At 29.6% G+C, this 19,770-nt stretch overlaps 2 protein-coding genes across 5 annotated transcripts; both read right to left on the bottom strand.

The window, feature by feature from the left end:
• Positions 1-218: 218 nt before the first annotated feature.
• LOC140671657 (uncharacterized) lies at positions 219-13,134 on the bottom strand. Of its 4 annotated transcripts, none has more exons than XM_072903150.1 (10): positions 13,086-13,131; positions 11,266-11,344; positions 7,683-8,248; positions 6,082-6,210; positions 5,336-5,476; positions 2,702-2,830; positions 2,011-2,274; positions 997-1,092; positions 849-920; positions 219-726 (listed from the first exon to the last, which is right to left on the bottom strand). In XM_072903150.1, exons 3-10 carry the CDS (start codon positions 7,822-7,824, stop codon positions 656-658), a joined length of 1,044 nt encoding a protein of 347 aa, XP_072759251.1. In that variant the 5' UTR covers positions 7,825-8,248; positions 11,266-11,344; positions 13,086-13,131; the 3' UTR covers positions 219-655. The 4 variants fall into 4 exon arrangements, with proteins under 4 accessions (XP_072759251.1, XP_072759250.1, XP_072759252.1 ...); XM_072903149.1 differs by having other exon boundaries at positions 11,296-11,344; positions 13,086-13,103; XM_072903151.1 differs by lacking the exon at positions 11,266-11,344 and having other exon boundaries at positions 13,086-13,134.
• LOC140671658 (uncharacterized) lies at positions 11,973-19,453 on the bottom strand. Its single transcript, XM_072903153.1, has 8 exons — positions 19,206-19,453; positions 17,448-17,606; positions 17,231-17,365; positions 16,643-16,780; positions 14,759-15,028; positions 14,198-14,353; positions 13,871-13,988; positions 11,973-13,162 (listed from the first exon to the last, which is right to left on the bottom strand). The coding sequence occupies exons 1-7, from the start codon at positions 19,303-19,305 to the stop codon at positions 13,918-13,920; spliced, it is 1,029 nt and encodes a 342-aa protein (XP_072759254.1). The 5' UTR covers positions 19,306-19,453; the 3' UTR covers positions 11,973-13,162; positions 13,871-13,917.
• Positions 19,454-19,770: the final 317 nt, after the last annotated feature.

Genomic DNA, 19,770 nt, shown 5'->3' on the forward strand with positions numbered 1-19,770 from the left:
TATTAATATTTTTTAATAAAAAAATTATGTGAAATTTATAAAAACGTACTCTTTTCAAATATAAAAACTTTTTTTTTTAAGTTTTACGGTTTTTGAGGAAAAAATTCCCAAAAATCATGGTTTTTTCGGCTTTTTAACTGAGCAGAACCTCTATGAATGAAGAAAGCTATAGGTATTAGAATATTATATTAGAAGACAAACTTTTTAGAAAATTTGTATACTTTTTAAGTAGAATATTATATTATTCTCTATGATATAGAAATACAGAACATATATAATTACGTACAATTATTATACGTTTGATTTACATGCGTAGAGATGACGTTCTGCTAAAGTGTGTAAGCTAGTCAAATGACTATATTTTCTAGTTAGTACGTCTGAAAAATAGAACAGTACCGTTAAAATGATCTAACAGATTCGCTGCCTTCTCGACTTGAGAAAACGCGCTGATTCTCTTTGGCTGCTTATGGTTGAACTCTGCTAATTAAAATACTAAATTTACTTAATTAATCAAGCGCAGTTTAAATAAATATACAACGTTACACACATGTTTAAACTAAATAGATAAATTATTAAAGCTCTAAGACTATATATATTTAATCTTTCAATTAATAAATCGAGAAGTTTATCGAAAACACTGATCGTTATCATGTTTTTAGTACACAAGAAATTTCGCAATAAAAATGATAAAAAAAAGTGTTCCATACGCTTGCCATCCTGTTGCACCTACGGAAATAAAAAAAAAAAATATTGAAGTAAATAAATTTTAACATTAATAATTAAATCGATGAAAATAATAAGATTAATTTGAGACGGCGTCAACTCAAAATTTTAAATAAAATAGATACCGTTATCACTGAATTGAACACAATCCTGTAGCTCCTCCATTAATGTATAACCATCGGTACAAGTACAGAAACCTGCGAATAGACAAAATCCTTTAGGGCTGTCGAATTTTATTAAATACGATTATATCGTGTATTTAACATTACGTACCGTCAACACAATCCACTTTCGATTTCCACGTCGAATTGGAGTCCCTCAAACTTCCGGTGATACAATGATGATGAGTTTCGCAGCGACCGCCCAGTTCTAAAATTGTAAAATTTTTCATGCATTATTTTCGACGACGAAAATGCACATAATAAAACTTGCGTATGCAAATATATTTTTCTCGAATTTAACGATAATTCTAATTCTAAACTTGTCTTATCTCACACGAAAGATCTCAAGGAATTTATCATATAATCTGTCATTTAAAATAAAGATAATTAATAAATATCGAATTTTTACGTTTCTTATTTTTTTTATAAAGCAGATTGAAAAATGAATCAAAACAAAATAAAAATTTTTTTATTGTAGGAAAAAACATTGTAATTCATTCTAAAAATTCTTATTTAATTGTGCATATTTATATATATTTTATAAAGTTAGTGTTCTTTCTCAGATAAAACAATTTTCTCATCACAAATTTACAATCTCCAGTCTTGAGAAATTATTAGTTTTTTGTTATTATGCTTTAAATTGTAATTCTCGATAAAATTTTAAGAATTATATAAAATTTTAATCACTTTGTAATATTTTTCAAAAATTTTTTGATGAATATATAAATTTTCAAACTAATTGTGTTAATTTTATTAATTGCGTCAATATAAGTAAAATAATATTTAAAAAGAAAATACTTTAAAATGTATTTACTCAGTTCTAGAGATGAAAAACATTCATGTGTAGTAACATAAATAAATATTTTTAATAAAAAAGTTAATAAATATTTTTACCAAAAAACAATATTTTCACCTAAATATATCTTGCAAATTTAATGCATATTGTTTTACATATATTTTGTAGAAAATGCATATGTATTAATATAAATATGTTGGATATTATAAACAAGATAAAGATTGTAGTTATTAATTTTCTTTTTCCAATATGCTAAATTTTTGCATGAAAAATCCGATGTCTATTAATCAAAGCCGAAATCGTCGCGTCTGAGACATATATAATACTCGCCGACATCGACGTAACATTGACGGCCACGTTTGTGAGAACCAGCTACGCAATCGCACGTCCCGTTCGCGCCGCATTGGCTATGCTTCAAGATCATCTGGCATTGAGATTGCTGCTCGCACTCTTCGCCAATCCAGGAAGCGGCTTTCAAACATCGTTGGCCGCCCTCGGCCAGCACGTAGTCCACTTTGCAGTCGCATCTGCTGTGCATGCACTTCGAGTTTTCTACGATGCATTCATCGTCGCTGTGGCAGTATTCGTTCAGTTCTAAAAGAAAGAAATGCGTTATTAGATATATAATTTCAAATAAATACAGTGACTTTTTATTTCAGTAATCGACTGTCTTTTTCATATCTTATATATTTTATTTCATTTTATTTTATTTTAATTTTTTTAATTTTATTTTGTGCGTCATTGTTAAAGGTTCAGTTTATTTTTTTAGAGAGTCAAAAAATGGACTTTTTTATATTTTCTTAAAGGTATGATGTCTGAAAAATGTCTTTCAAATTTTATTAAAAATTTCGCAAAATTGACGGAATTACTATTTAAGCCTCAATAAAAATATATATGTCAAAAATGTCAAAAGAATCATTTTGTAATATTCTTTAAAAATTTTTTAATTATTAATTTTTTGTATTGGTAGAAAAAATATTAGATTTATATGGCAGTCTCTATCGATTGTTATGACACTTACTGGCGCTCGGTAGACAGCCGGTGTTGTCAGGATTCGCGTGATGACGCAAACCGCAAGTACAGAAACCGTATTCGCAGAAAGTATTCCTGATGTAGCAATTGCGATTCGAACGACACCGCTTGCCCAAACCTATAATCGAGTAGAAAATAACACCAATATTTTTAATTAATCGAATATATACTACGCAAAAAAATTAAAGAGCCACTTTCTGCCGTATAAAAAAAGGCCAGTCTTCAAGTAATTGCTACTTCCTTAAGGATAATCGGAATAAGATCAATAAAAAAGCGTTTCAAAGCTTGAAGTTTCTAGTTTCAGAATCTTTAAATAAATTTCAATTCTTTCTATTCGTCACAAAATTACATTGTAAGAAAGCGACGTCCGTCGATTGACCAAATGTTTTAAAAGTTTGTCGAAGAATATCGAATTAAAAAAAAATCCTAGCACAATTTCATTAATTGGATATTAAAGAATAGAGTTTTAGCTTTAATTCTTCGTTTAACGAATGTTTCATTATTTTTTTCGCCGAGATATTTATTATTAAAGCAAAATTAAACTATTGACGTTGAACGCTTACAACTAGTGAAAAAATGGTCATACAATAATCATTAATTTAAGTTTTCGAAATGTACAGAAAAAACTTAACACCCTTTGTACAAGTAACTGGAATGCCTCTTATTTGTAAATGTTGTAAAATGCATGAAAATTTTAGCGTCTTTTCGTTACCTTTCATTGATTTAAATAGAAAAGGATAAAAGTGCAATTTTTATTTAATTTTTAAATAACAATTACAATTTAAAAATAAATAATGATAAAAAAAGCGATAGCATTTTAAAGTGCTAACTTTTTATTTTAAATTGCTTTCCTAATGATTATTGTATGATCATTTTTTCACTAGTTGTAAGCGGTCAAAGTCAATAGCTCGATTTTGCTTTAATAATGAATATCTCGGCGAAGAAAAATCATAGAACATTCGATAAAAAAATAAATTAAAGCTAAAACTCTGCTTTTTAACATACAATTAATGAAATCGTGCTAGGATTTTTTTTTTAATTCGGTATTGTGTCTGTGAAGTTCGCACGACATTTTATTAATTTTTAAAAAATAATAGCAGTTCCAGTAGCACTTTTCATAGTTCTATAGTTCCTGATAAACATTAAAAAAAGTTCCGCATTTTTATATCAAAAATATCGAAAATAAAAAATTACGTGCTAACTTCACGTTCCAGCATGGCACATCCTCCTCTAAAGTACAAGAAAACATCGAAAATCAAGATGTTTATTAAGAGTTCTCGTTAGTTATGTACCAATTCTATAATTATATATCATTTAAAGGCAAAATTCCAACAAATTACCAAAAAAATCAAAAATAAAGAATGACGCGCTAACTTCGCGAATTTAGCATGACACTCTCCTCTCTAAGTACTAAAACGAATTAAAAATTCTTATTTTTTACAAAAGTTCCCGATAGTTCTGATTGAGAGTCGCATATATATATATATATATAATTTCAGATCAATATTCCACCAATTAACTTTTAAACAATTTACGTTTTAATTGCGTATTACGACACTTAGTAAAAATGTGTCGTGCTGATGATTTTCGGCAATTCTGACGATAGTTTTCGACAGGTCTGCAAGAGTTTTATGCATTAAAATCAGTTTTAAACAGAGTCCCGATCATTATTTATTTTAAAAACAATTTTTAACTATTACGTCCAGCACGCCACTTAGTAAAAATGTACTGTCAGAACTGCCGAAAATCATCAGCACATTTTTACTAAGTGGCGTGCTGGACGTAATTGTTAAAAATTGTTTTAAAAATAAATAATAATCGGAACTTTGTTTAAAACTGATTTTAATACATAGAACTCTTGCAGACCTGTCGAAAACTATCGTTAGAATTGCCGAAAATCATCAACACGACACATTTTTACAAAGTGTCGTAATACGCAATTAAAACGTAAATTGTTTAAAAGTTAATTGGTGGAACGTGAAGTTAGCACGTCATTTTTTATTTTCGATATTTTTGATATTAAAAATGCGGAACTTTTTTTAATGTTTATCAGGAACTATAGAACTATGAAAAGTGCTACTGGAATTGCCATTATTTTTTAAAAATTAATAAAATGTCGTGACTTCACAGACACTTCGATATTCTTGGGCAAACTTTTCAAAACTTTGTTCAATGGACGGACGTTGCTTTCTTACAATGTAATTTTGTAACGAAAAGAAAAAAATTGAAATCCATTTGAAGATTCTAAAACTAGAAACTTGAAGCTTTGAAATGCTTTTTAATTGAACTTATTCCGATTATTTTGAAGAAAGTTGCAACTACTTGACAATTGACCTTTTTTCATATGCAAGAAAGTGGTCCTTTAATTTTTTTACGTAGTGTATATATGTATATATCGATCAATTCTACACGTATGCATATTTATTTTCATCAATCCCTTGTTTGATTTTAATCACAATCCCTTGGTGGAAGATGCACAGACGTATCGTAAGCATAACAAACTGAATAAACTTTTCCATTGTGTCTCCTCCACTCTATTATTTCGCGGGATATTTATTTTTCCCATAAATATGCATAATGAAGAGGGCGACTTGAGACGTTTTCTCAGGAAAGCAACACTCACCGACGGACTCGTAACACCTTCCATCCGTGAAGTGAGAATCGTGGGCGCATTGACAAGTGCCTTCTCGACATTCCGACTGTGGTGTAAATGTAAACTCACACTGGATGTCTTCCTCGCATGGATCGCCGATGCGAGTGGCCACTGTCGAAATAACATTTCCCATGGGTAACCCGTTCACAAATTTACATCCGTACTTGTTATAGAAATTTCTTCTATTTTATTAATAGTTAAAAATATCAACGGCCAACCTTTTCCTATTTACTAACTTGATTTAATTAGGAGGTAATTTAACGAAAATTATTCGTTGGCGAACGAAATATCTGTAGGATATCTCGCGATGTTAGTTTTAACGGTCTGGAATATTTGATAAATTTTAGTCGACTTTATAATCCAATTTAAAAGTGTCTTTTATTGCGCGTCGAAAGGGCTGTATCTGAGGATTTACGGCGTTCTGACTCATTCATAGAAATTATATTATTCGTGATCTCTGTCGGCTCAACGAGCACGACGAACGACACGCTCCGGGTGAGACGGGATCGTGAGAAAGGAATAGGGATGGATGATTATCTCCTCGGGATCTCATTTCTCGAGGTCGACGACATCGATCTCTCGAATATTCAAAAGTAATTAGACTGAAATTTAGAGCGCGGTTTATCTCATCTCTTTCAACTTTTTCTTTAATTATAATTTTATACCTGTGGTAAAAAATTGCCGTATTAATATTAATAATTAATTGGATCAAGTACCTCTTAGACATCTGTAGTTGTTGTTAATCCTGAATTCGATGTGATTTTCTTTGCACGAGCAGGTTTGTTGATTTTTGCAAAACGCATTCGCAATACAGTCGACATCGTATTTACACAGTGAGAATGTTTCTGAAAAATATTCCTTTTGTTCGCGTGATTCGATATATTACTCTTTATACATTACAGAAAAAAAGTTTCTTAAAATTATAAAATATATGTATTTCTGTATACATTTTTAATTAAATTGAAAAAAAGCACTAGTAATTTACATATTCGTTGATCAAATTGACTGTGATATTCATCAATTAAAAGCGATCTGTGAAGAATGCACGGAAAAATCTTTGTGTTGTACTACGTCATTTTGTTATTTTTATTGTTAAGGGCTCAATCTACTCTGACAGTAAGAAAAATTGATGATTCTTTTTTTTAATAATACTAGAAATTAATATTTTTTGCGTTTTATTTAAATAGTTTGAATATTTACCCGAAATCAATTAGTATTTTTAAAACTTGAATATTTTTATATGAAATAAATCTGAATCTTTAGATATTTTATCTAAAATGAAAAAACTCGGTTTAGTTTTATTTTGTAGGATATTTTTGGAATAGTAAACCTAATTTTATAAAGAAATTGAAAACTAACAAAGTATCATTTAAAAATTTTAAAATTAGTGTCGTTTTAAAATTAAATATTTCAATTTTGCCGAAATTTTTTATTTCTTAAAAATAAGAAAAATATTAATTATTATTTTTTTCTGTTTATTTTAATTAAATTCAGTATCCTAAAAATATCCTACGGAATAAAATTAAACCGAGTGTTTTCATTTCAAACAATTAAAACAAAAAAAAGTTAAATATCTAAAATTTTAAAATATCAACGTACTATTTAACATCAATAAAACTATATATAAAACACCAAAAAAATTAATAAAATTTCTTTAAAAAAATAAAAAGTTGATGATTTTTAGAAATTTTTTTTTTTTAAGAATATTAGAAATCTTTTTGACGTTTTACATATATTTTTATAAATGTATAAATATGTAAATGTTTACGTCAGTATTTTTAAATCTTTTTGTAAATTTGAAATGTTCATTTTGAATAGTTTGTCTAAAATGAAAAAAATTCAATCTAGTTTTATTCCGTCTTAAGATACTGAACCTAATTTTATTAGAAAAGGGTGGAAAAATAATAAAGTGTCATTTTAAAATTAAATATTTAAATTTTGCTAATTTTTTTTCATTTCTTGAAAAAAAATAAGAAAAATCAATTATAACTAGCCCAATCCTTTATAAGTGTAAAAAAATATTAAATATTAATTTTTTAAATTCCAATTAACTTCAGTATCTCTAAAAATATCCTATGAATATCCTATGTTCTATAGGAATAAAATTAGACCGTGTTTTTTATTTCGGACAATTAAAACTAAAAAAGCTAAAAATCTAACATTTAAAAATAAATCAATAAAACTATATGTAAAGCACCAAAAATCAATTTCTTTAAAAAAAAATTCGTAAAAATCATTTTTCATGCTAGATTGGGTCCTTAATTCGCGTATAATGAAACGTGAATTGCGAGGTATCTTATTCGTAAAAATTGCTTACTATTGCTACTGCGATTATTATTACGATCGTTGCATCGCGACGGGTCCTCGTTGCTGTTGACGTAGGTGATCGTCGCGCAGACGGTAACGGGTACGAGGACGAGGAGCCCCGTGAAGCCGCTTACCGTCCACGTCTTCGTCATCCTCGCGATGACGGCGGGCAAACGCCGCGTCCAGAACGTTGTTTCATCACCAACAAAACCGCCGGTCGACTCGTTGTCATTTTCGGTCCCCGTCACGGGACAATCCGATCCGATTCGATCCGATCCGATCGGCTCGAAGGCCGCCACGTCACGATCGAGCACACAGCCGGGGCCCCGTTTAGTTCAACTTTTACGACGATGCTCTCATTGTTTCCTCTCGATGCCTAAGTTGCGCAATCGCAATATAGGCAGAAAACACGTACACGAGCTACACCCTCCAACGGATATCATCGAGGCGTATCCCGCATAATCATCCTCCGCCCATATGTATCCGCTTGGTGCGTCGATCACTTCTTCGCTCGCTCGAGGCGAGACATTAGTGAAAAAAGACTTATCGTTTAGAGTCGATCTTGGATGAATCAATCTGAAATTTTGTCCGAATCATCAGACGGTTATTATTATATAAACGTCCTCTACGAAATTATTTCAACGCTTGTTGCGATAAATTAACTTTTATTTTCTATATTATTCTTTTCAAATAAATATACTTTTTCAGATTTTTTTTCCCGATAATAAAAGAATTAATATAGTAAAAGAAATTAATATTTTAATTATATATTTTATATTAACTAACATATATATATATATATATTTTATATGTGTATTAATCAATTTATTTATTTGAATTAATTATGTTATATTTGTAAATTAATTATTAGTTAATTATAGATTTTTTATAAAGAATTTAAATTCGCTTTATGAACTTGATTAATTCGCTAGCAAAGAGATCTTTATTTCATTTCACGGTCAAAAGAATATTTACTTCTATTTCAAGTTTAAATTAAAGAGCACAATACGTGTGATATTTTTTAATTTTATTGTATTATTCTGGTATTTTTTTCCTTTAGTTAGTTACACGCACAAGCCTAGTTTGAGACGTTCTAGTTTACAAATGATCGCGTGCGAGCGAGCTCGTCGCTATAGAATCACCTTGTTTCGTCGATTTCTCGACGAAAGGAGGAAATTATAGTTGAGCACGCGCACCCCACAGAGAAATTGACTTTGATTTAAACAAAAAAAAAAAAAAAAAAAAAAAAGATGTGCACATTCATCGGCGGTAATCATCGCGAATAATTTTATACGCTGACTTGTCACCGGCAAACCAGTAGAACAGATGCTAAACCGTTCTAATGCACCTTGCGGTCCCGTTCGACTTCCTCCGACTTAAAATACCATCTAATTTAACTGCGACGTACTAATACTTATTATTACAGGGTGTTTAATTAAATTCAATAACATCTCTTTGATAGATCTAAAACCTGAAAATAATTTATACAGCTGCAAAAATCTAAAGTAGCTTTTTTAATTTTCTAAGATTATATAAATTTATTAATATATATATATATATAATTTTTTAAATTTTCTAAAAATATATTTATGATTTTCTTTCATTTTCAATTTAATTTATATATTTCTATAAATTTACATTTAAATCCATTTTAAATAAAATTTTTTCCAATTAAATTAAATGTAACTCTGTAAAACCTTAATTATTTTACATTTCTTGATTCGAATTTCAATGTTTTAGTTTTCTAGAAATATATAATGTGATTTCTTTTTTTTTAGTTTTCTAAGAATATACGTATATGAGGTCTGTGTGTAATTAATTTTCAAAATCTAATATCTTGTTGCAATATTTTATTTAGAATTGCTGTATTGATTTTTTTCAAACAATGATACAGCGCGATTTAAATCGAGTCAATATCATAAAATCGTGGGCGAAGTTCCCGCTTTGGATTTCAACGACGGTCCCGTAAATGCTCGAAGGTCGATCGTGGCAAACAAACACACACATACACATGAACGAACGAGTTTAGCGCCCTTTCTATAGTTTGAGTTTGTGTTGCGCAACACACGCGGTGCTGTAACAGCCAGAAGCCATTGTCGTATATGTCGATTTACAGTGCCGTATATTTAGGGAAAGCTATTCAAACTGGAATCGTAATCGAATGGTGTTTCCGAATCTCCGAAATTCGTCGAATACAAAGCGGAAAATAAGAATTGTCAATAAATAATCGTCTTCAAAGGAACATTGCTACGTTCACATAAGTCGCAATTAAATGCGGATTAAATTATGATAATGATTAGTGGAATGTAATTAAAATGTCATTTTAAATGGCAATCATGTCCGGCGTGATTATTTACAGAAAGAAGTTTGCGCAAGAGTATAAGGCTTTTTTAATGAAGACTCGGAATGTTGTAATATCCCTCGAGTCCAAAACGCATTGTTAAATCGGAATAGCAGGCGAGCGCGAAGGAAACGGGGCCCCCCTTTGTTCTTTAATTATGTGATCGCCGTATTCTCTACTCGACATTCACCTAACTGTGAGAACCAGGAGCGTAGATCCGGTCTCCGTGACTCGCCACGATCTTCGCCAAGATTCCCCACGAAGGAGAGGAAGACATTACTGGGTCATAAAAATGCTATCCTTAAAACATGTTGTCTTCTGATTGTCAAATTTGTCAAAACGCGAATTTTGTATTTTATATTTGCCCCGGCAGTCGAATCAATTAATCAATAGTCTAATTGAATAATCAATGCGTAATCGTGATTTGATCTTTTTTTAATTAAAGCGGTATTGAATATTATTATTATTATTAACTAATTTAATATTATTATTATTATCTTTATGCGTTTCTACAGAGCTTTACAATTTTATATTTGTCCAGCAATTACATTAGTTAATCAATAATCTGTAATTGAATATTCAACATATAATTGTGATTTTTTTTTAATTGATGTTATATTGAATATTATTACTAAACACTTTTGACACATCAACTAATGATTAGGAGAGAGAGTCTTATGACACTTTATTTTATAAAATAGTAGCTTAAATTATATATTTTATTAGTATGTTAAATTATATATGCTTAAATTATAATTTAAGTTACTAATATGATAAAACGCTATTTTTAATTTACATTTGTTATTAATAACGTAAAGTTACGTTAACGGACATTTTCATTAATTTTGGAAACGTTGGAATGACATCTCAATGAATTCTTCAAGCTCGCTTTAGAGTCGTGTGTGTGATTACGATTTTAATTTTAATCCGCATAATTTTCACTGAAAATTTCTTTCAATATTCAACATCACTCGGTTTACACACTCGCGACTATTGTATTATTAATAATCATTGTGCATTAAAGTGCAATCTAATTAGTTTCTCAAAGAAATACTTTCCTTGAGTTTTTTAAGCTTCTCAATGATTTTATTTTATTTTATTTTATTTTTTTTTTTTTTTGCTTAAGTAATCCTTAAGTTTTTTTTTTGGGCGCCTATTTTTATTCTACGATACTGCAGCTATTTTTCTTTAATCGATGTGTAATTTTCGCGTAAAAAATCTCGATATTTTCGAGCCTGCTTATTCGCAATACCCGTGCGTTGTACTTGACGTTTACACTCACGTCGACGAGACGGACGCTTGCGCTGGCCGTGCGCGTCGGCGACTGCGATCTGTAGAGCAAAGCAAAGCGAGATTGACAGTACAAGAGTCCGCAGCTCCCTCACCGGGAGGCCCTCCGTTCTCCCGCCATTTCTTCGAAGAATTTGTTGCTTATATTCCCGGACAAAAAATCTACCGTCTCATGAAAATTCGCTAGACACTCAGTCGTGATCGCTCTAGGCTTTTATCGCGTCTTCTCCTCAGCAATAATTTCTCTTATTTATTATCTCGGTGATTGAATGAATACCCGGATGTAATGATAGGAGCCAGAATTGGGCCTTCCGCCGATGGATGGTATTGTACAATAGATGTCTTCGCAAGATATTTCTTTTTTTGTGCGTCATTCTATTATTACGTTCTTTGTTTTTTCACCAAAATGCTGTGGGAATAATAATCAACAATTGTTGAGAAAACTCGTTTCTTTGGTCGAGTTTTCTATCGAAAATATATGACTTGCATATCTCTAAAAACAATGTTTTTTTTTTTTTTTAATTATGAGTCAAAGACGTAACGCAGAATATATGATAAATATATTTTTTACTGTAGTAATAGCGGTGGTATTTGATAATTGTATATTAATTATTATCGAATTTCGAGCTTATCAATTTTAAAACTTTGTAATATATATAATAATCATACTTAATTAAACAATATTGGCCATTTATTCGAACAAAAGAAGAGGAAAAATGAGATTCATACAAAAAGAGATTCATACAAATATGTAAAATGTAAAAAACTAAACGCTTTGAAAAATCACGCATCTGGAAAATTGCGCGTACTGTATAACATTTAAAAGTACAGATATATTAATTAGTTTTATAATAAAACATTTACTAAGAGCAATTTCACTCAATGAAAATTTCATCGAAAAAAATATTCTCATTCAAATAGCACAAGAATATCTCGATATCTATTGGATAAACGCAAAGAAAAACTTCAAAATTCATACATTTTTTACTTTAAAAAAGCCAATGCCAAATCTTCGTGATACACAATTTACATTATGTTCTTGTATGTGTATAAACAAAATTTATACAATCTACGATGTACAATATATTCCGTACGAAAATCTGGACATTGGACTTTTTACAGCCGAGTTACAGAGATATATACTTATACCTCATTAAAAGCATAGAAAGAAATTTTATTAGCGTTGAGATTTTATTTTCTTTAAATATATTCTTATTCTCATAATTTTTAATAAGCGCGAAAATAATGTAATAAAAAATTATTACGATATCTGTGGCTCAATAGAGCGGAAGAAAATTAAGGTCTCAAGCAGCAGTTGACTTTTTTACACGCGCTCGTGAATTTCATCCAGTTTAAGAGGCAGCGAGAACCGCTGTAAAGCTGTACTATCAACATCTGCATTTTAATAACCGCGTTAATTAAATGCACGCGAGAGTGGAAGGCTTTAAAACGCGCTAGTTAAAACTGTCGCCTTTGCTGTGAATTTTATTACGTAATTACACACAACGGCAATTTTAATATTGCAATTTCGTTTTCGCGCCAATTTCTTTTACCCTGTTTTTCCGCAATTGTTTCGAAAAATGAAGCCTTTGCGTTAAAAGATGAAAATAAAACTAACCATAGAAACGGCCAATTTTTATACAACATTTTGCGATTAAAGAAATATCGCGATTTATATATATAATTATAAATATATAAATATATTCTAAAAAATTATATCACAACTCATTACAAATACAAATCATCTAGATCCAATGTGCAACAGGATTCTTAATATCTTACCGAAAGAGTAATACCACGTACTGGTCTCTTTATTTTTTTTTTATATTTCTCACTCTTGAACTGTCATCGTGACAGACCTACGAACACGCATATATTTATATAGAAAGTCCATGCAACCGCATGCATCTTTGATTTGTGAAGTACTGTTTGTCTAAATTTCATGTTAAAGTAAATATTCCTATTGTTTGTGAAAAATTTCTGACTTCTTAAATTCAATTCTAAGAAGAATTCTCACAATAATGTAATAACACAAATACAGGATATCTGAGAACATATGGTGAAGTCTTGATTGATTTTATAAATAATACAAACTGAATATGAAAATTGGAATATTTTAATAATATAAATTATAAAATATGAATATTTTAATAATATAAATTATAAAATATGAGTATTTTAATAATATAAATTATAAAATTTTTAATAATATAATATTATATAAAATATGAATTTTTTTAATAATATAATTAACAAATCTATCAGTTTTATTCCTATTCAGTAAATTTCTATATATACTTCATTAATAGAGGCATATCAAATCTACTAATGGTAATAAAATTGTTTGAGTTATTGATTATTATTTAAAAAGAAGTCATACCAATATTCAGTATTATTTATAAAAATCGATCGAATCATTCATTCTCGAATATTCATTCGTTTTCTGTAATTGCAATCTCCCCGCAAGAAAATATTTACTTTTGACAACAGCACCTCTGATTGCGTTTTCTCCTTGAAATTTTCTTACAAATAATATATACATAATATTAGGATTAGCAAAAATTTACCTTTTGACTTGCAATGATCGTGTGTTTCTTCGCGGAAGAATAATATTTTACAATAATAAAGTGCTGCAAAGTAACGTTATCACAGAAACGATTATTGACGTCTCGAGCAATGACGAACCTGCAGATGAAAATTGCACTTGAATGAATAAAATCAAGGCGTTTCTTCTCTAATAAAATTATTAAGTTAATTAATAATTAATAATTGTAATTTTCATCTTAATATAATTAATATATATTAAATATAATATATTAATATAATTAACTTCATCTTAATGAGATACAAAAAATGGATTATTAAAGAAATATATATCATTTTCATCCACTTACCGGCGCTCACGCATTTGTCCTCTTGCCTGACAAAATTTTCGACACACGTGCATCTGTTAGCCTCGCACATGACAGACTTGATCGGCGAACTAAAATTATTCTCGTAATCCTCGGCTTGATAACAGTAGTAATTATTCGCACACTCGTCGTCGAGAGCTGTAAAATAATACTGACAGATGTAAACGATCCTTTGATATTTACACTGTAAGAAATTGTCTAAGAATTTAGATATATTTTTTATTTAAAGTTTCAGAATGTCAAAGTAATTTCAGACAATCTATTTTAATCATTAGAATTATTTTTCTGAAAGTTCAAAAGATTGTGTGAAAATTCGAACACTCCTCTGAAAATTGTCAATGTGTCTGTAAAGAACAGTTATTTTTGTACAGAGTACTAAATCACTTTTGTCACATTTTTGTCTGAATTTTCAGGCAATCAAATCTAAACAAAAATGCGTCTGAATGTTTAAGCAATTTTGTTACAGTGCATATATATTTTATTTTTTTCGACACTTAATATCATTTATCGCTCTTGCAATACAAAACGAATCTATGGATTTACCTTTGTTGGGGAAACATCTCGTCAATTCGTGCTCGTAATGATAACCCGATTCGCACTGGCATTTTTTGTCGAGACACAACGAGTTGGCGAACGTCGCCGAGCACTGGGCCGATTCCACGCAATCGTCCTCAATCTTCATCGCAGCTGTCAAACACTTCATGCCGTCCATATTCAACACCGTTCCGGATGCGCATTCGCATATCATATTCGCACAAATCACACCCTCGATATGCGAGCACTCCTGATTTTTCCTGCAAGGCCGCCTGTATCCTGCGAATATAATTACCCCAGAGAATTTCAGAGATTAATATATGTATATTACACTACGCAAAAAAATTAAAGAGCTTTCTTTAATATAAAAAAGGCCAATTTTCAAGTAGGGTCAACTTTCTTAAAACTAAACGGCATAAGATCAATAAAAAAGCGTTTCAAAGCTTGAAGAGTTTAGTTTCAGAATCTTTATAATTATATTAATTATATTAAATTTTTTTTTTTTAATTCGGTATTCTTGGACAAACTTTTGAAAAATTTGTTTAATCGACGGACGTTGCTTTCTTACAATGTAATTTTGTAACGTATAGAAAGAATTGATATTCATTTAAAGATTCTAAAACTAGAAACTTCAAGCTTTAAGGATGTTTAGTACCTATTTTTTAAAATATAGGAATTTAATAAAATTTGCACAGATTCTTCTGATATATGTTCAGAGATTTATAAAAAAACCTAGAGTTAATTCACTGAAGCAATCAAAAGTTATAAGGATTTTAATTTGTAATGAATTTACCCGTCGATATTATTATAAATATAATTATTTTGTGGATCTAATTATAAGTAAAAGTATTAATATAATTATAAATATAATTATTTATAAAAATAAGTATAAATATAATTATTTCTGTCCTTTTTAGCCCTTAAATTGATACGATTACAGATTTTCTATCTTATAAAAAAACCTGTGATCGTGTTGATTTAAGAGCTAAAATAGATAGAAATAATAATAGGAGTTTATTCAAAATTTGCAAAAGTATAGTATAAATATAGAGGAAATATTTAATCACATAATTTTGGTCAAATACTGACTAGTTCAAAAGATATTGAATATAATTTTCTCAATTTCCTCCTATTATCCGAGATGACATTATATTTATTGTGAAAACGTGGCAACATAGCATTCAGCTGAGCCTTCTTTTGACATTTTAAATAATCTATCTTTTCATCTGAAGCCTCTATATACAAACGTGTAAGCGAGAAGCGACTAGGCCTCATATGTCAATTTGCAATTTGACCAACTTATGAAAAATTACCATGTTGCCACACATTTCTTTCTTCTCGGAGAAATGACAAATTATTAAATTTATCAAAGAAATAGTTAAAAATCTTCTATATTTTGTCATTATTCATTATTATAATTTTTATTTTGACATTTTAAATTACTCTGTACGAGTAAATTCTTTTATTTTTATAATTCAAATTTTGTTCTGTAATGTTGAAATCGAGGTACCGTCAATGATAAAAGTTTCTCATTATAATTTAAGAAACACGAAAATTCTCCGAAAAAAAGCAACAGAAATTCGAAAATACATTTCTACACTCTAGCTATGAATAAATAAAAAGATTTTATGCAATCTTTATAATAATCATATATTCAGATATATGAGAAAAGTATATATTCGTCAATTTCGACTACTTTTTGCTCCGATTGTAGGTGCTAAACAAACGCTTTTTATTGATCTTATTTCAATTATTTTTAAGGAAGATGCAACTATTTGAAAATCGGCCTTTATTCATACGAAAGAAAGTGGCTCTTTAATTTTTTTGCGTAGTGTATTTAGCGAGAAAAAAAATTATAATTTATATTATTACTATAAATATATTATTACTCACCGGCTTTTCTCCAACATGCGTGCTCTACGTAATGATAACCAGATATGCAAACACATTTCTCATTCTCACAAGTGGTGTTCGCCAGAAACGTAGAACACTGATTTTCGTCTGTGCAAGCAGCGCCAATCGCTCGGACTTCTATAAATGTAAAAATCATACAAATCAATAATATATCAATGTACTAAAGCAAATAAAGTCCACTTTACACAGTCTTTGATTCGCGATAGAATTCAAGATAAATTTATATACATTTTCAGTGTATTTTAACATAGATTGTATATAGATATATTTTAATATGAATAACTTTACAGATGTATATATTTTAAATTTTCCAATGTTTTTATTAGAAATAGATTTTTTTCGTCGCAATTAAAAAGCGGACTCAATATCAAAATATATATATATATATATATATATATATATATAAAATATCTATTCAAATAAAAAGTGAAAAAAAAAATTAAAATAAAAATCATTTTTATTTTTATTTTAATTAATTAATTTATTTATTTAATTTTTTTAATTATTCACTTAATTTATTTTTTTCCAAAAACAAGCATTTTTGTGCAACCATTCTTCTGCACTTACTTCTGACACAGTGTTGCTTATCCGTCGCCGGCACATAATCCTTCACGCAATCGCATTGGCTAATAGTTTTATTGCAGAATCCGCCCATGTACTTACAATCCTGATGGAGTTTGCACGTTCGATAGAACAACGGACCTGAAAGAAAAACATTTTATCACTCGCGCGGTCGTTATCGGTAAATCTCCTAAAAATATTTAAATCATGTCGATTATGTCACCTGAAATTTTAGTCTCTTGCACGTGAAAGCTCGAGCAGAAATTAACTCCGTTATCTACATTCGGGCACATGCAATATCCATCCGTGCAAAAAGCGTCTACCTGAAGTTCTAGTTTTGTGCTCCTACAATCTGACGTGTTTCCGCAGGGGATAGGCGTGTCTGCAACCCGGATCGGTCGTTTCAGAAAGGACGCGTGTCATAAAATTTATAAAGGATAAAATGAAGATTTCATGAGTAAATTTGTCTCTATATTATATATTACATTCTTCTTTTTAAGAAAATTATTACAAACAAAGTACAAAATAAATATTCACACATTCGACAGACAACACATTTCTAGAAAGAGATAAATTAATTGCTTCGATTTTGATCGTAAGATTCTACGACAAAAATTCAATTCGAGATGAACTTAAAATTAATTTAATTTGTTTGTAATATAAATTATATAATATTTGTGTGAAATTTACGCGTGATCGCAAACTTGAAGAAGATAGATACTTTTGGAAGCAAAGATAAATAACATCGTCTTGACATTCGCAGGAAAAATATTTGTCTGAATATTCTACAAGTGTTGTCAAGTACGAAGTAATTAATTTTAAAGACACGTATAAATATTATAATAAACGATCGATTGTGTTATGTATAATTAATATATATACATAATAAAATACATGTGTCATAATAAAAATAATAAATTTAATAACATGTGACAATAATAAGTCTATCCTGTGACATATAATTAGTATCTACCTACGTGTAGAGAAAGCTAGTGATTTATTCAATGACTATGTTTTGCTTAATTAATAAGGAAATACAAAATTGGAAAGGTAAACGTACTTGACGGCGAGATGGAGAAAAAAAAATGATAAGATTAACGATAAGAAAATGCTATGTTATTATGATTCATATGCCGTAGTCATAACCGTTAAACATATCAAATATCATGCTCAGATGATTCAAATGTTATTAAAGATGACTAAAAATTTTTTCAGACATTAGTCAATTTGGAGTTGATTTTCCCGTAAATAAAGAAATTAAGGAAAACTCAATAACTTGACCCCGACAGCACACAATATTTATGATAAAGATTTATAAATATTTATGAAAATATATATTTTTAATATATTATATTATATATATATATTGTATACATATATTTTATACATATTTTATAAAAATCTTTATTCGACCTATTTTTAGAATATAGATGAAATATTTTATATAATATTTATGATAAATAAAAAATAAAAATTTATAGTAATTATTTTGTAAATATTTCTCAAATATTTACTAGGATATTTATGATAAATATTTATAATCTATTTAATCTAAAATCTTAAAAATATTTAAATAATAATTATAAATATTTTATGCTGTCTAGGATATAATGTAGACTTTTAATTATATACAAAAATATTATTATTATTATTACTTTTACATCATAATTCACTTAATCAGAATAAAAATTATTTATATTTTTAATTAATTAATCAGAATTATAATATGTTACGTATATTTCGTGCGACATATACTCATTAGATATAAAGAAAAAAAATACAAAATTCCACGAAATCTCTTTCGGAAGAAAAGGTCACCCGTGTCACTTTGGATGTTTACGTGGCAGCGTAAATGTTATTTCACCATTCCACATAATTATATACCAAGCGTGTCGAGAGACAGTGAGTCTTTCAAGAACCGTGCTGGCAAATTCAAATCAGCGAATTAATCGGCGGATTAATTAAAAGCGATTAGACTCACCGATCCTTTCCGCACTACTGAGATATCCGATCGTCAGCATCATGACCATCATGCTTGCTAATGGAAGCAGCTTCCCTCCTCTCGTCGAGATCGATACCATCTTGTAATACTTGTTCGTTCACCGAGTAGTCCTTAGTTCAGTCTTATCTTCTGGACTGGACGTGGATCATCAGTCCCTCCCCACGATCAGCTTATGTTGGAGCCTTCGCGCGCGACTGACGAAGGCGAAACCAAAGACGTCCCGTTTGTTGTCACTCAACCCCGCTCGCAAACATACATTCTGTATGTTTGTCCCTCTCTAAGTCTCTGTCTCTGCACTCTCCCTCCACTTACGATGTTAGTTAATTTTGTCCCGACTTCGAAACCAAGTCCAGTGAATTCGATCGGGCCTTTTCATAAAAATATTCAATTGAATTATTTTATTGAACCCTCTGACATCACAAGGCCGCTGTTGAACAACTGCGTCGTTTTATAACGTCTTTATTCTTTCTTCGTGCCTAACTATCCTAACTCGTTAAGCCATATGTTTCACAAGAAGCTAAATAAATAGTTTTCAAGTAAAAAC

The sequence above is a fragment of the Anoplolepis gracilipes genome, chromosome 12, assembly GCF_047496725.1.
Source record: "Anoplolepis gracilipes chromosome 12, ASM4749672v1, whole genome shotgun sequence".
NCBI lineage: Eukaryota > Metazoa > Arthropoda > Insecta > Hymenoptera > Formicidae > Anoplolepis > Anoplolepis gracilipes.

Excerpts from the sequence above, each read along its gene's own strand:
- LOC140671657 (XM_072903151.1), bottom strand. The coding sequence starts at position 7,824 with ATGACGAAGACGTGGACGGTAAGCGGCTTCACGGGGCTCCTCGTCCTC. Across the intron at positions 5,477-6,081 it reads CAACTACAGATGTCTAAGAG|TGGCCACTCGCATCGGCGAT; the intron begins GTACTTGATCCA and ends TTATTTCGACAG. Across the intron at positions 727-848 it reads TGTTCAATTCAGTGATAACG|GTGCAACAGGATGGCAAGCG; the intron begins GTATCTATTTTA and ends TTATTTCCGTAG.
- LOC140671658 (XM_072903153.1), bottom strand. The coding sequence starts at position 19,305 with ATGGTATCGATCTCGACGAGAGGAGGGAAGCTGCTTCCATTAGCAAGC. Across the intron at positions 16,781-17,230 it reads TAAGCAACACTGTGTCAGAA|AAGTCCGAGCGATTGGCGCT; the intron begins GTAAGTGCAGAA and ends TTACATTTATAG. Across the intron at positions 13,989-14,197 it reads GGACAAATGCGTGAGCGCCG|GTTCGTCATTGCTCGAGACG; the intron begins GTAAGTGGATGA and ends TTTCATCTGCAG.